We start from the raw sequence: 15,425 nt of genomic DNA on the forward strand, positions 1-15,425 counted from the left end.
CCTGAGCTTGGCCAAGTTGGTGGAAGGAAAAGGTGGGGAAAGGCCGGACTTCGTATGGGGACTTCGAGCCCATTCGATCGCAATTCGAGGCCAAGAGCACAGCCCTCATTTAAATGGGCTCGATCGATTTGACCAAGTGCATTGATTTTGGTTGGGGTTTAACTAAGGATTTTCGGGATATATTAAAGGGCCCTTGTATTTTAGCTATAATAAATAAAATGCACAAGCAAGAACTACGTATTTGCTTGTTTTTATCATTATTTTAGTACCAAAAAATTGTACCTCAGCAACTATCCTTTATTTGTCATTATTAGTAATTGCACTTTTATTTCGATTTAAAAAACACAATGAGCGTCTTTATTGGCTTTTCCTGTAAATTATTTGATGACTTCTAGCTGAATTAAATTGCCTTGATCCTGAATTATGGACGAGAAACAGTTAGATCGTTTGATAAGTTTGAGTCCCCTGAAAAGCAGTCCAGATACATCTGCGTGGATTACCCTCATCCGAGCATCTCGCCTGCAGTTAGTTAGAACTGTGCGATAAAAGTCATAGAACTCCTCGTATATCATTCGACCGCCTAGGAAAACACCGGAGTAGTTAGCGTGTTTGCAGCCAGATACAAAGTTGGAGTAGTTACTGCTGCCGATTTCCCCTTTGGGGCAATTATTGTGGCCAACTCTGCGGGCTGGCTGCCATTTATAATTGCTGGTCCGAGGCTTTCAGTTTTCAGCTACTGGCCACTGCAACTGAAACTGCAGAGATTGATCAAAGACAAGTAGATGGACAACAATAAGTGTGGCTCGATGGGCGAGTGTAGGCCATACACAGAAAAAGATACAGCTTCAGATACAGATACAGATACAAATACGGGTACAATTTTGGTGCTGGGCTGGCATGCAGCACGCGCCACATCTGTGCGATCTCACATCGAAACGATCCGAAGGAAATTGATCAACTGCCGCGTATTAATTGGAATTACTGTAATTGCTCACCAGCACTGGGCCCCAAAAGTCCAAAAACGTGTTGTGATCCTCGGTTGGATCGAGGCTGTGTAATCATTCTCCTTCCTCCGCTGAAATCGATCCGCAAACGAAAGCGAATCTCATCCATGCTCCAGTAAGTCCGAAACTTCCCATCGCGCTCCGTAAATGGGATCAAAGAGCCGCCCAAGGGATGCGATCTGGTCTGGATGGTCAGTGGTTCTCTGGAGCAAGCGATCCGCTTGGCTGGGTGGCTCTTCTGGGTCGCTGGGATCACCTCCAAAGTGGGTTAGCAGAATCTGCTCATAGGAGACCCTTTAAGATTACAAAATGTTGTACTGCATTAGTAAATAAAATTTAAATTTTTAAAGATGAATTTAAATACAAAGATATTTTAAAATTTGTTTCCATTTTCGTAGTTAAATAAGAAAATTATTAAAAATAATTATAGTAAACATATTTCCCTGTAAATTTATGTTTTTACTTTAACTAAGCTTTAGTTCAAAAATCATAAGAGCTAAAAGAGCGAAAAAAAAAACATTAAACCTAAGTACTTTATTTAAAAATATCAAAAATGCGTATACTAAATTTCCATTTGAAGGTGATCTACCCTGCTATTTTAATGTGGTATCTCTATCCCCCTTCAATTTCATTTGCGTTTAAAGTGGCAAAAATAAGTATCTGTGAGATATGCGGACTGTGGTTGAGTTTTTGCTGCGCGTATTGTTGATTAAAAATAAATTGTCAACTTTGACAATCTCGCGGCAGTTGTATTTATAAACGAAAAGAATTTTCTGCGCAAAGGGGGAATGAAAATTTTGTTTACAATATTTTATCTTTTTTTTCTTGTTTGTTATTTTTAGATATCTGCTGTGGCAGACAACAGGGAGACTTGTTTCTGATTTTTCGCACTGAAAGCAATGGGGGAAAAATTCCATGATACAAGCCCCTCTACAATCGAACCGAAATTGAAAGATACTACGCAATGGCGAACCTCTACAATTTTCTCCTTGCGATCGTTTTTATACCACGTACGTTTTGAGTTGAAAAGTGATTAAGCATTTCCAGAAAATTATTAAAATGAAATTTACAAAAGTCACTCCCCGTAAATTTGTCACAGGCAGAAAAGGAAACTGACACAGAACAAATCACGTAAAACGATGGGAACTTTTCAGGTGGGCAGAGATCAACGGTGACTCCGGTCGATTGGTGTTAATCCTCGCGATGATTTGGCGCTTTCAACTCTTTTGGGTTAACTTTGCAGCTGATAAAGCCACGGGGTTTTCAAATTGAGGACAGGAAATGCATTTTTAATTAACAGAACAGAAGCTCATTCTGGCACAGATACCTTTAAATGCAACTGAAAAGTTGTATCTTTTAAAGTATGTAATAATATTAGAAGCATTATTAAATTCAAATTTTACCTTCCTACTTACTAACCAAAACATTTTACTGAGCAGGCAAGCTCCATTCCCATGCACATATCGCATCAATTAAGTTATTGTTGAAACTTCTTTCTCATCGATGTCAAGAAAGGTGAACTAATGTACGATATTTGTTAAGCATTTGGAATATTAACAATCTTCCCAACACCTCGGGGAAAGATCAAAAAAGCCATTGGGAAAAGCAATGGAAAACCCAATTGAAAACTCATCAAATTGAAATTATCGCCGGCAATTGTGGCACTTTGAATGCATATGGCCCGACTTATAGCGACCGTTATTTGACTTTCCCAACATATAATAATCATAACTTGAATTGGAAATCACCACCGCCCAAGAGAACGAACCGAAGTCCAATAAGGGCAATCAAACAAGGCAGAACCAATGCGCACACAGCATAATAAACTAAATGGTAAACAAATATTGGAGCTGCTGACAAAAAGAATGGGGATACGGGGGTCTGTCTCTAAAGGTGGCATGGGGTCTCCCGTGGGTTCTGTGTTTACCAAAATTGTCGCGCAAGTGCAGAGCGAATTGGGTCATCGCCTCTGCCTGATGCATCCACTGCGATCGGTGTCGTATTTCAATAATTTCACCCCCTCCACATATTCGATATATTTAATTTGTTTAACGCTTAAGACGACTGGCATGCGTGGGCGTTTCCTGGTGTTCCGCCGATAGATAGCCAGATAGCCATCGACTTGCTTAATTGTCGTGACAAGTTGACAGTTCGCATGAAAGCCCAGCCATTGTTCGAAACTCCTTCCCAGTCCCCATTGGCGTCCATCAGTGTATTAAATTTCGAACAAGAATAACTCCCGAAATCAGCTCCATTTAAGTGCACTGCAAAAACAGGGAAATAATCAAAGAGTTCCAGAAAAAGACAAATATTTAAGCTCTTTATCAAAGAAACATTTAAAAATATTATAAAAAAGATGAAGTATTCTTTTGTAGATTGAAATTAATATGCCATTAAACTCTATTAATATATGGGATAGACCGTAGTTAATGTCGCATTTTTAGCAAAAAGAAAGTTAAAACCCTATTTAAATAATTCCCCGAGTGTATGTTTAAGCAACACTTACTCGCATTTATCTCGGCTGACCCAATTCCTGGTTGTTTGTCTCCTTGCCTTATTAAAAACATCGGACTACCGATCGTGGCCCTGCGGTCTGGGCTGGTCTTTTTGGCCCGACTTCGATGATTCATTTGCGCTTGGTTACACATTCTGCCCGAGGTCCACATGCCATTCCAAAAGAGCCCGTCGTATGCGTCAGACCCTGAGTATTTACACCAAAAAAAGTCATAAATAAGAAGCTTACGGAGCTTGGCGCAGATAGCCTAAGTGTGAGTGAAAATAGTTAGGTGGCAGCTAAAAGCGATTGGGTAACTCCTCAAGGTGGCGGAAATATGGTAATTGAAGTCATTGCGAGCACTAAGCTCTGGCCATGTTATTTATTGTCTTGAGATCCTTAAGCGATACTATAAATATTTATTTTTATGTTTATTGTTGTAAGCTTTCATATTTTGTAGATACACAGCACATGGATCTTCCACCCTTTTTAAGTGTCAAAACATCCTAATGTATAAATTTCCTATTTGGCTTCTGTTTTAAGAGGATCATCTAGATAATAGTAGAATGTCATAAAACCTTATTTCCTATAGAGCCCATAACACCCCTTAGAGCTCAAGAAAGTCACCTCCAGCGGTGACTTGAAAATCTGTTCTCTAGCTTATTATGCGATCTATCCTACCAACGAGTTTTTTGTTGGCTCATAAAACGGTTGGAAGGTGGACATCTTAGGCACATCAACATAGTGCCTAAGATGTCCACCTTCCAACCGTTTTATGAGCCAACAAAAAAAGAAGGTTGACAAAAGGCGCAGTGATTGATGCGCTGAAATTGGTGGGGGGCTGGATCCGCTCGATAATGACTTTTTAAATACGATTCCAATGCGCTAAAAAGGGGCAATCATCAGACCGATGACAAAGAACAAAGTAGCCGGGTACCATTAAATCGCGCTATTGAAATGTAATTTGCATTTCATAAGCCTCCCGGGGCAAGGATCGCGGAAACGCCACAAAAAAAAAAATACAGAAAGACTATGATGACATTGGAAAGGAGCGGAGCACGGCCCCTAAGGGTTCTCAGATGTGACGATTTATGGCAATTTGATGATGATGGCAAGCCCATTGAAAACTTGCGCCAAGATGCAACGATGCGATCCGCGATCTCAGTTAATGTGCTAATATTATGCAAAGCACTCAGGATCGAAGGCAGAATGAAAACGCTGGGAAAACACGGGGTGCCAATGTGCACGTGCGAAGGGATAGTTGCATCTATTCGTTACAGTGAGAGAAATTGGCATGCACCATTCGGCACATCTATATTACAAACTATTGGTAGTAAAATATAGTTCAATGGAGTAAAAAAACTTAGGTATTCCATTACCTCATGAGTCAACCAACCAATAATAAAAGATACTCTTAAAAGAAATAGATTAAATCTATTGGTAGTAAAATGTACCTCAAAGATATTAGTACCAACAAAAAATACAAGATAGAAAATATATTAAATATTTAAATTAGTCATAAATTATCGAATTGCTTATTCTTAACTTCTAAACTTTCGTTTTTCCAGTGCATTGACGAGAAATGTAACATTGACAATGATTATGCAATATTCAGCAGCAGATTGTCACGTTTCTTTTGCCATAGAGAGTGTGGTAATCAGTTTTCATGAGGCAGCAGTGTAGCTACGGGCGATCGGTAACGGTCCTAACAGGCTTATCGGCCCAAAAACTTCTTACCACCATCAATAAGAATCAATCAGTGGCTACCGGGTGGTGGTAACTGGTGGCTCCCTTTCGAGACGGTTCCAACTCATTAGGTTCTTCAGGCGCAACGTTTTGTCACCGCGCGAGTGGAAACAAAGAGCTTTGTGTATAATGCTGGTGCTGGCGTAACTGGACGATAATTTACTGGTCGGACTGCATCTGGTCTAGGTCTGGGTTCCTATAATCCGTCATGCCTGGCTGCCGATTTACATTAATGCGCCAATTTCTGGGCGAACAATGGGCCAGATACAGATACACCGAGACATCCGAGTCGCGCCGACTGTAATTAAAATTGCTCGCATTATAATTTGCCCTTTTTTCCGCCATCCAGTCATCAGCAGCCATCAGAAATCAGACATCAGACATCCGAGACCCCCAGGAAGCCACTGAGTTGGCAATTTAATGTCCGCACATTTTCGCAACAGGAGCGGGAAGTGATCGTTGGCGAAAAGCGTTTTGCATTATTGTGCCACTCTTGGTGACTAATGGGCAAATGAGACTCACTTCTGGGGCAATTTTCCACCTTATTAACAGTATTCCAGTATGCATTAACCAACAATAGCCAATTAAGGGGAGAAAAGAAACCTGTATTTACAAAAACCGACTGATCTCATTTAAAGAGAATGATTTGAGTTTGTCAATGAATTTCATTTGTTTTGTATGTATTAAATATTAAAGAAATTATATTCTATATTCTATTATATTCATAATTGATTATCTCATTTTAAAATAGCCACCTTACATTTTTTTGGAAGTAAGCTAAGCTATTAATAGCGTGTAATCACAATGCAATTTGCACGATGCCATCAGTTTGATTTGGTGTGGTGTGTGGTAAACAAGTGCGATGAGACTGTGTGTCTTCTTATCATTGTTGGCACTTAATCTTCACTTGGAAGTGCTTGCTAATGGCATCGGTAAATTATGTGGAATATTTTGAATTTATTTCAATCTTTAAAGTACATAAACATTTAGCAAATCGTTACTTTTTGGAAAAGCAGCGCTTTTTGTTGGAAATTCTACACCATGTGCACGAACCTTTGATGAACGAACAGTGGCGATTACTAGGAAAACAATTGGTGACAGATAAGGAACAGTATGTGGTCGGTATTATTTTAATGTATTTAAATTGTATTATTAATTCAAAAATATAACAAATCCCAGGTCTACAACGAGCACATGACACGTTTTTATGAAGACTTCAATTTGGGAAAACTTTTACATCGAAATGTACGATACAATACGATTTATGCCGATCATTATCGGCAGATGCTGGGACTATATCATTTTTTCTACAACGCCAGGGATTGGTATACCTTATGGCAAAATATAAGCTGGGCCCGAGTTCATGTGCATCCGGTTATTTTCGTTCAAGCTCTGACGCAATTGATCCTCAAAAGAGAGGACTATCAGGCCTTGATTATGCCCAAGATCTATGAGTTGTGGCCAGAGTCGTATCACGATGATGTAACAGTGAGAAATGCGAGAAATTTCAATTTTGCCAACTGGATAAGATACGTGAATGTAACCGATGTAGAAGAAATTCATCCGCAAAAATTGGAACCTTTCGATGTGGAAGGTGATCTGCGAGGTACCATTGAATGGTTTCAGGCCATGGCTGAGGTGAATATTCTAAGAATAAATCAACAGAAAAGCAGAAATAAGTTAGAACACTTGTTAGAAGATATTGATTGGCAATCCTATTGGTATAATGTGAACATGGGAGTCGTTTTAACAGCCAAAAGTTCGGATCAGTTGCGCGAATGGTGTTACTATCAGCTGAGTCAAATACTAGCTCGCTATAAACTAGAACGTTATGGCCAAAAGTTGGCTTACAAGAGGCTGACACAAAACCAGAAAGCCCAATTTATAATTAAAAAGATATCAGAACTGGAGGCTAAAGTTGGGGATGCCATTTCCTTCCGAAGTATTCAGCTAACTAATGGAAGTCGTATTAATCTGAAAGAGAACAACAATTGGCTTATCGGACTTGAAGAACTATTTCCCTATGATTGGACACAATTAGCTGTGGAAAAAGCTGTCCAACCTAATATTTTACTGGATATTCGAACTATAGTGAGATCCGAAGACTTTTATTACTACGCTGAGCGATTATTGGATTCCTATCGCTGGTATCGTCAGGTGTTCCAACCCAATAACCAGAAAACATTTATTCCCAGTGATCTTCGCATAGATGATGTGCAGATATCTCCTTTGATCACCTACGATCAACCTGTTGATGTGGATATCAGTAATATTCTGTCCGCCAAACATTTTTACTTGGTAGGCCAGTTTGTGTGGCCTTTTACCTTGCAACATCGACAATCTCGACTGCAACATAAGGATTTTTCATACAACCTGCTTATATCAAGTAACAAAACACAATCAACCATTTTCCGGGTTTTTCTAACCACTTCCGAGCGAGGAAACATTCAAAGAGAGCCATTCTATCAACTCGATTCGTTTCTGACTGTGATATATCCTGGATTGAACCGAATAACCAGGGAATCTAAGGAGTTTAAAGGCCTGGCTGGAGATCACATCTCATACACTGAGCTCTATCACTTTGTTAAGCTGGCCGAAAGGGAGGAATTCGACTTTCCCCTTAATATATCAACTCCAAATTGTGGATTCCCTAGACGTCTGATTTTACCGCGCGGGGGTTCGGGAAACCCGCTTAAATTGCGTATTCTGATCGTGGCCACTGTCTATGATTTTAGGGCTCGGCAGGAAAACGAACTTAATTGTGACTTCAGCAAGGGTGTCAGTCGATGGGATGAACTGCCCTTGGGTTACCCCTTCGAAAGATTTCTGGAAGACGACGCCCTAGCTGCTGAAATCTTCGGAGATCATGTGTACTGGAAGGATGTGGATATCTTGCATGAGAATCACTAGGCAAATCTTAAGATGTGTTTCTTAAATGCTAAATCTAATTAACGAGTTTAAAGAGTGTTAACAAATAATAAAACATAACATTTGCTTAGATTACATTTAATTCTATTAGATATTATGAATTAGGTACTGCCCAAAAACAGACTTTCTGAATTTATGAATATGACAGGCATATCAAATAGTTATTTTACGGTTTTTTTTTACTTTAAAAACTCTCACGGAGTTCCTGCCACACATAGTAGCGTTTAAGATGTCGTTAGTGCAACTCCATATAGATATACCTCAATACCACTTTACCGCTTTCCTGTCTATCCCCATCCCACGTCTAACAAATAAACCCTTTAACGGATAGTGACGCCAAATTTGGGTAATTACAAGGCACGGAGGAAATATTAAGAAGACGGGCCACTCCACATGGGGTCTTAAAACCTCAAATTCAACATGTACACAATATTAATCAAAACTACACTGAGAATTCGTTCAAGTAATATTTATTAGTAAGTAAAAATTATACAATATATCATTTGGATGAAATGCCAATAGGCTTTTAGTCTCAGGACAATTATATCTCAATATTTTCCTAATAAATACGGTTTTCATATCATTCCTGATTAAAAATAATTAAGTAACTATTTTAGGAATATGGCCTGCATTTTTCTCAGTGCAGAAGTTTCAAAAGCGTAGAATCAAAACAAAAATTAAAAGCGAACCATAATATGTGTGTGTCTGTGTGAAGAGGAAAGGGTTTGTGTGGGCGAGGGGGGTGGACCCAACGGGGGCATTGGGGGCCTGGGGCTTGGAGGCGACGTTGCATGGATGCAAAGCACTTTATATCAAGTCGAAGAACGGTTTGAAGAAGGGGGCGGGGACAGCGAGACCGCTAAACTTGTTATACGCAATCGAATCGAAAATATGGGCGAAATAAGGTTTGATGAGGCAGGGGCGTCGAAGGGGGATGGCTGTGTGTCTAGAACTAGTTTTTATTTTATTTTTTTTCGATTTTTTCTCTTTCTTTGGACCGATGACGCGGTATAAAAGAAAATATTGGACACCTGCACGGTTTCGTATAGCAGCCAGTCAGCAGCTACAACAACCACACGGCGTATGAGGGACAAGTGAAGTTCGAATAAAAAATTAAATAAACGCACGGACAGAGGCCAAGAAACAGAGCGTCGATGGCTAAGCGACTGAACAGATAACACGTGGATCAAACTGTGGAAAGATTTGAAATTGATAGAGTTTTACATACCCTCTACAAATAATGCACTTGTTTTTGGCCGTTAAGTAGCCTGGTAAAAATGCTAGCAGAGTGCGTAGAGTCATTAATTATTATTATTTAATAGCAATTTCACTATTGTTTTTTTAGAAAATGCTTTAATTATTTCATTATGAATAAAAGCAATTAAATAGGTTAATTTATAACAGAAGAACAATATTAACATTGAAGTAAAGTAAGGGTATAAAATGTTCAAATAAAAATTCAAATGAATAATAAATAATAAAAAAAATAAAATAAATTTGTAGCTCTTATACTATTTTTTCTCTTAAATATCTTAGTTGTATTACGAATAAACAGAAAGTGTAACCAAATCACAGGTCTATTTTTTATATTGTATCTTAATGAAGGATCTTAACACTATAGTGTTAAGGGTTCATCTCTACGAATTTCAGTGCTGTCCTGTACTTTCTTAGTTAGATTTTATTAAATAGTAATCAGTTTCATGAACAGCACTGAAATTCGTATAGATGAACCTTTAACACTAGAGTATACATATTTATAGGACTAGGCAACCGTAACGCGCCCTAGATTTTCTTGAGCTTCCCTCTCGCTCCCTCAATTGTCTGTCCCACTTCCTCCAGCCAACCTAATTCTAGGCTCTCGGCTTAGGTAGCTGCAAAATTATGGCTGTCCCGAAAACCCAAAGAAAAAAAGATAGAAATAATAAAAAGGGGCAGCCGAGCGTAGATCGATAGAAAGGGGAAGGACGAAAACTAATGTCCAGGCTTTTATTTCCAAGAAATTTAAAACTTTGCGAAGGAGCGAAGAATCCGAGAAGTGGAAAAGAAAAATGGGGTCGGGGTGTTCAGAATAAGATTGGACCGAAACACTTGAGAACACATGGCGGGGAATCGGCGTTGAAGGATCTCGAACCGCAGCAGGTAGAAGACCTAGTAATGGCTTCTAATTTTTATTCTCTTATTTTTCCCTATAATAATTTATTACGCCCAAATTAAACCGGGGAGCAAATAAAGAACTTTGCCCAGTCAAATGGTTTCCGATGAAAACTTTTGCCAACTAAGGGATAAAACCATAAAATGACCGGACCAACGACAAAAGACGTGTGTTGTCTGCCATATAAGGTGGTTCCAGCTAAAGTGCATTTTGTCAGCTTAACTTCAGTTGGCCAGGCTATAAAGTCTGCCGATCCAGTCGGTCCTTCTGTTTGCATAACTGTATACAATCGGCTGAGAACTGTCGGCACTCAGAACTTGATTGCTTTTTGAACTTTCCGCCGAGCTCACAGCTCCCAACCTTCAACTCCCCCGCATCCCTCGCTCAACTTCAACAGGGTCTTTGCCATTTATGCATAATTAATAAATTGCCCTGTACGCAAACGAAGCCGTTCAACGATTGCAACGATAAAAGTTGCCCATCCACTTTCAATATGACAAGACCTTATTATCTCGCATCTCGAAGTCGTTCATACCCTTTAGGATATTCATTCATTGGACACAACTGCTCATACTTAATATTATTATTCTATATACTTAGCATAAAGTTATTATACCATGCGGACATGAAGATCGTTTGTTATGTTTGAAACTCATGAATTAAAACAACTAATACTCTTTACATTTTAGTAATTTATATTTGTAATGTTGCATTCGGAACATTTCTAAAAGCTCATGAATTTTTCAGTGACTACTAATATTTAGGTTTTTGATAAGCTCAAGCTCAGAGAAATTTTAAGTCTGCTAAGAAATGGCTCATGTTGTTCAAAGCAGCTTGTTTGTTGTTGTTTATTTCTGAGATTATTTGCGAGACTTATACATATGTGGATTTACCGACAGAAAATGTAGAGCTAATATTTTAAAAAATTGTAATTTAATCAACATAAGCTTCAGAAACAATGACGTACTTTTAAATTTATATAGATATGATAGATGTAAATTGGATGTACGTTCAAATCATTTCACTGATACTTATACATATTACTCTTATTTAGTATATGTTTCAAAATCATGTAAGTTTTAAGTTCAGTTTTCTTATTATTGTGAAATATAAACAAAATGAAACGCACTTTTGTGCTGAACATAGTCTCATTCGAATCGAGTTCATCAGCGCCTCGCAAGCCGATCTTTTGTTTTATTCCTCAGGTGTGGGCGATCCGACTTTCAGTCCCCATCGAGATCGGGATAATGGATCGGAAGTATTCCCCATGTTTGCCGGTTGCCGTCTTTTGTTTCGCCCCACTCGGATGGATGAGCGATGGGAGGCGTTGGAGGCCTCTGCCTTCTGTCTTCTGCCCAGTGGTTTATCGTTTGTGGGCAAGTCTCAGTCTCAAGGGTTGTCCAATATTTCACGATGTCTGACAGCTGTTCACATTCTCTGGGCAGTGAAAGTGGGTCACTGTTGGCACATTTTAATGACCTTGTTGGGGTAGGTGATTGTGGATGTTTTTGTTTTGAAATTAACTCTTAACTGGGCAGATGCTGAATAATCGAATTGAAATTTCGAAGTGTTAGAATTTATGATTGTACACACAAATCTTTGCAATAAACAAACTACCTTGAACCATAATGAAGTAATCTAGTCATAATACACATATGTACATATATATACATTAATTTAGTTGTTCTGAGTAAAAAGCGATTCATTGAGCGCTATCGCTTAAAGTGGAGAGCGCTTAAAAGATCGCCAGTAAAAAGTTGGCAGGGGACAAGGGACAAAGATACAGATTCGCTTTCTTTTCAGTGTGCAATAACGAAACAGACACATAAATATGGAAACAAAAAGTGTACGCACTTTACGCACTGATGTCATTAAAAACCCACTATATCTACGTATCTATATTGAGGTATTTTAATTAAAATCCATTTAAAATTCGAATTGAACACAATTTGCTTGAAAAGTGTTTGCACAGGCGTTCATCCGTTCATCTGGCAAATAATTATCAAAAAAGTCAAGAGGAGCACTAGCTCATCTATGGTGTGGCCAGTTGGCAAAACGCCAAATATCATAGCGCATGGAAGCTCTCTCAATGAAAGATGATAAAAATAATTTTCCCCACTGGTGCCATTCTCTGTGGGGGAAGTTAATAACAAAAAAACAATATCTAGCAGTAAAATGAAAGTTCACAAAACCTATAAATTGTAGAATCCGAAGAGCACAGGCCGCTGTAAAAATTATAACAGATCAAGGCAAATCGAAATGCTAATAAAAAGCAATTGAAGGCTCTGCGCCAAAAGCAATTGGTACCGATTTTATGTGCAAACCGATCTGTGATAATTGTTGTAATTGATCATCATTGGTTTTATAATATGATATTTTGTGAGCTAACTATAAAAAGAGTAGAAAATGAGTATAAAAACATAACAAATTTGTTTACATTGGCGAAGACATTATAGTGGTTTTTTTTTTTTTTAAGTAAATTGAAAATTTTGTTGTCAACATATAAACAACATAAAGAAATAAATATGCACACAACATAAACAACTTACCCTCAGCTGCGATTTTACAAGAAGTTGACATCCTTGGATTCGATTTTATTTACAGCTTGGAGGCTTGACCAACTTGAACTGCTGCAAATTAAAAACATATTGGCCAATACTTGTTGGCTGCTTATCGAACGGTTCTTGGGTTTATCGCCTTGAATTGTACATGATACTCTCGTGAGACTGAAGGTTGACAATTTATTGACAGCTTCACTAATTGCTGAGGAAAATCTATCACATAATCATATTCTGGGTCTCAAATAGTAAATCAATTCATTTTGGTTTCTTAAGTTAAGTGCGGTGTATAAATTAAAAAGTGTACAGATGTATTTAGATTTGTTGTTGTTATTTTTCGAGAAAGAAAACAAGACGAAATTAATGATGTTACATAATTTATTTTGTGAATAATATTGTTGTGAAACTCAATTAAATTCATGATTTCAACCATCACAAGGACCGTTTTATATTGAATATTTATACATGTCCAGACGTAACATAAAAAATTTTATACTAGTATAAAATTAATAAAAGTCTACAAACATACGAAATAGCAGCAAATTGCCTTTTGGAAGCGGTTTTGCAATATTTCCCAGCCTGCACGGAAACGCCTCCTCTTTGAATGTTGTGATTTGCATCATGGCAAACATTTCACACCTCCAATTCATTGAAAGGGAATATTCCACACGAGAGTTTTGCATAAAATGTGCTGCAGCACAAACGAACTGGAAAAATATTGCTAAAAATAAAGTATCCATCGAATGCGCAAATTTAATTTGACAGCCAGCAGATGTGTTTAGAAAACGCAATAGCCCCATGAATCTATCAGCATCAATGCAATAAATAGCCAGAAATAGCACATGAAGGTGCCTTCAATTTTATCAGCTGCTTTTTAATTTAGGAAGTTATAAGTGTTTAATAACACTGAAGAATTCACTTTTGTAAAAATAATTCTTTAAATTAACCAAAAAAATCAATTGAGTGGGATAAATATCGTTGCAAACAATGCCCTTAGTATCTGTGGGTAAAACTGATTTATTTATTTACTACATCCCTATTTTGCTTTATTTAACTTTTATACAAGGTGTGTAAATGCATAGCCTCATGAAACTATAATGCAGGATACTTTAAGAGTGAGACTAGTTAACATACGAACTGTTTGTCTGAAGCAATTTTAGTCTCATAAAAGTGTCAAGGGTTCCGTGCTAATAATATAAACGGCTTTATAGACTTATAATTCTCGCTTCACACCAGTTTAATTAAGAAATTTAGCAACTTCTGAGCCCATTTCAACCCTGATTGCTCTCATAATTTGTGTTTTTTCTGACTAAATCGCCACTGCTGAGTCGCAAACGCAACAAAAGAAGCCAGCAGAAACACAAGTTTCGCATTAAACTGAAAGAAGTATCCCAGATCCCAGATCCATGGTCGTGTAAGAAAAGCCCAGAGGAGATTGAGGGATGGGATGTGTGTTTTCAACTGGTGCGATCTGCGATGAATCATACTCTGTATAGTATAGACTCTCCAGACTTTCGGCACGATCCGCTAAAAAGTTGGGTTTTGTATGGATTGAGCATCTTGGGAGCTTTCGGGGACAGACTACACAGACTTGCGATCTAACTACCTGAACGTGGCCAGCGATCTTTGAGGGACTTGCTAATCATATCCAGCCACGAATTGTTGATCATTTAACTGTGGGCCAAACTGCAAGATTCGCTTGGATGAGTCATCCCATCCACTGCAGGTAGTTGGCCTTTTGCTCCAGACTAGACCCAGTTGTAGCCCATCTTTTTGCGAATACCCTGACTAAGAAGAGTCGTTCAGCTTTGTAAGAGAAGAAACAATACAATTGAATACGTTTAAATATCTATTCATTTATGGATTAATATAAATTTAAATATGTATCCAGTAAATCATATCTAGTCTATAGTTATAAGATATAAATCTATCTCAGCTATTTGAGACTCAATTAATTTTCTATAATATTTAGGGTACTTTAGTTGGCGACCAATCGGTTAGAGCTTTTCTTTTTGTATTAGATGTTGCAGAGAAGAGGGCCTGTTCAGGTAGATTTACTGTATAAACAAAGCCAAATGGGCAAATAAGCGAACAGCCGGGAAGACGGTCGAAATCGACGAGGCGGCAAGCGAAGGGAGTAACTAAAAATTATTTATATTTAAGCTTATTTATGGGTTTGGGTTTCGGGTTCGGCGCGTTCTTGACTTGACCACTCGATGAGTCACAGCCGCCGACCTGATCCACATGTGCGGAAACTGAACTCCTTTTGCAGCAGCACTTTATTGTTACCCGTTTATGTTTTTATTTTTTATTAAAAGTTGATTGATTTTATAGGCGCGATAAGTTCATTGTAGTCGATTGGCTATGTCTGTCTGCCTCTCACAGATGACTAATGTTCGATCGTTGGGGCTCAGGCCTTTGGTAATGAATTTTCGCTCCACTCTGGCGATCTCTTTGTTGCGCAAAATGGTGGAGTTGCTGTTGAAAAGATAGTTATAAACACTTTGAACTGGTCGTTGACACTTGGATTGGCATCTCAGTGT

The 15,425-nt window shown here is 38.2% G+C and overlaps 2 protein-coding genes across 4 annotated transcripts; one reads left to right on the top strand and one right to left on the bottom strand.

The window, feature by feature from the left end:
- Positions 1-303: 303 nt before the first annotated feature.
- LOC116801257 lies at positions 304-3,699 on the bottom strand. 3 transcript variants are annotated; one of them, XR_004361891.1, is made up of 4 exons: positions 3,511-3,699; positions 996-1,298; positions 641-755; positions 304-580 (listed from the first exon to the last, which is right to left on the bottom strand). XR_004361891.1 is itself a non-coding variant. In XM_032719591.1 (2 exons), the coding sequence occupies exons 1-2, from the start codon at positions 3,668-3,670 to the stop codon at positions 3,060-3,062; spliced, it is 369 nt and encodes a 122-aa protein (XP_032575482.1). In that variant the 5' UTR covers positions 3,671-3,699; the 3' UTR covers positions 2,899-3,059. The 3 variants fall into 3 exon arrangements, 1 of the variants encoding a protein (XP_032575482.1); XR_004361890.1 differs by having other exon boundaries at positions 304-755; XM_032719591.1 differs by lacking the exons at positions 304-580; positions 641-755; positions 996-1,298 and adding an exon at positions 2,899-3,268.
- Positions 3,700-6,078: 2,379 nt separating this feature from the next.
- Positions 6,079-8,247, top strand: LOC6618297 (larval serum protein 1 alpha chain). Its single transcript, XM_032719297.1, has 3 exons — positions 6,079-6,176; positions 6,235-6,362; positions 6,424-8,247. The coding sequence occupies exons 1-3, from the start codon at positions 6,107-6,109 to the stop codon at positions 8,152-8,154; spliced, it is 1,929 nt and encodes a 642-aa protein (XP_032575188.1). The 5' UTR covers positions 6,079-6,106; the 3' UTR covers positions 8,155-8,247.
- The last annotated feature ends 7,178 nt before the right edge of the window (positions 8,248-15,425 follow it).

Source organism: Drosophila sechellia, chromosome 3L (genome assembly GCF_004382195.2).
Source record: "Drosophila sechellia strain sech25 chromosome 3L, ASM438219v1, whole genome shotgun sequence".
In the NCBI taxonomy this organism is placed as follows: domain Eukaryota; kingdom Metazoa; phylum Arthropoda; class Insecta; order Diptera; family Drosophilidae; genus Drosophila; species Drosophila sechellia.

What these genes read in the sequence shown, in the direction of transcription:
- LOC116801257 (XM_032719591.1), bottom strand. Translation starts at nt 3,670, where the DNA reads ATGTGGACCTCGGGCAGAATGTGTAACCAAGCGCAAATGAATCATCGA. An exon ending in GTCAGCCGAGATAAATGCGA is followed by an intron (nt 3,269 to 3,510) that starts GTAAGTGTTGCT and finishes CTGTTTTTGCAG; the next exon opens with TGCACTTAAATGGAGCTGAT.
- LOC6618297 (XM_032719297.1), top strand. Translation starts at nt 6,107, where the DNA reads ATGAGACTGTGTGTCTTCTTATCATTGTTGGCACTTAATCTTCACTTG. An exon ending in AGTGCTTGCTAATGGCATCG is followed by an intron (nt 6,177 to 6,234) that starts GTAAATTATGTG and finishes ATAAACATTTAG; the next exon opens with CAAATCGTTACTTTTTGGAA. An exon ending in CAGATAAGGAACAGTATGTG is followed by an intron (nt 6,363 to 6,423) that starts GTCGGTATTATT and finishes AACAAATCCCAG; the next exon opens with GTCTACAACGAGCACATGAC.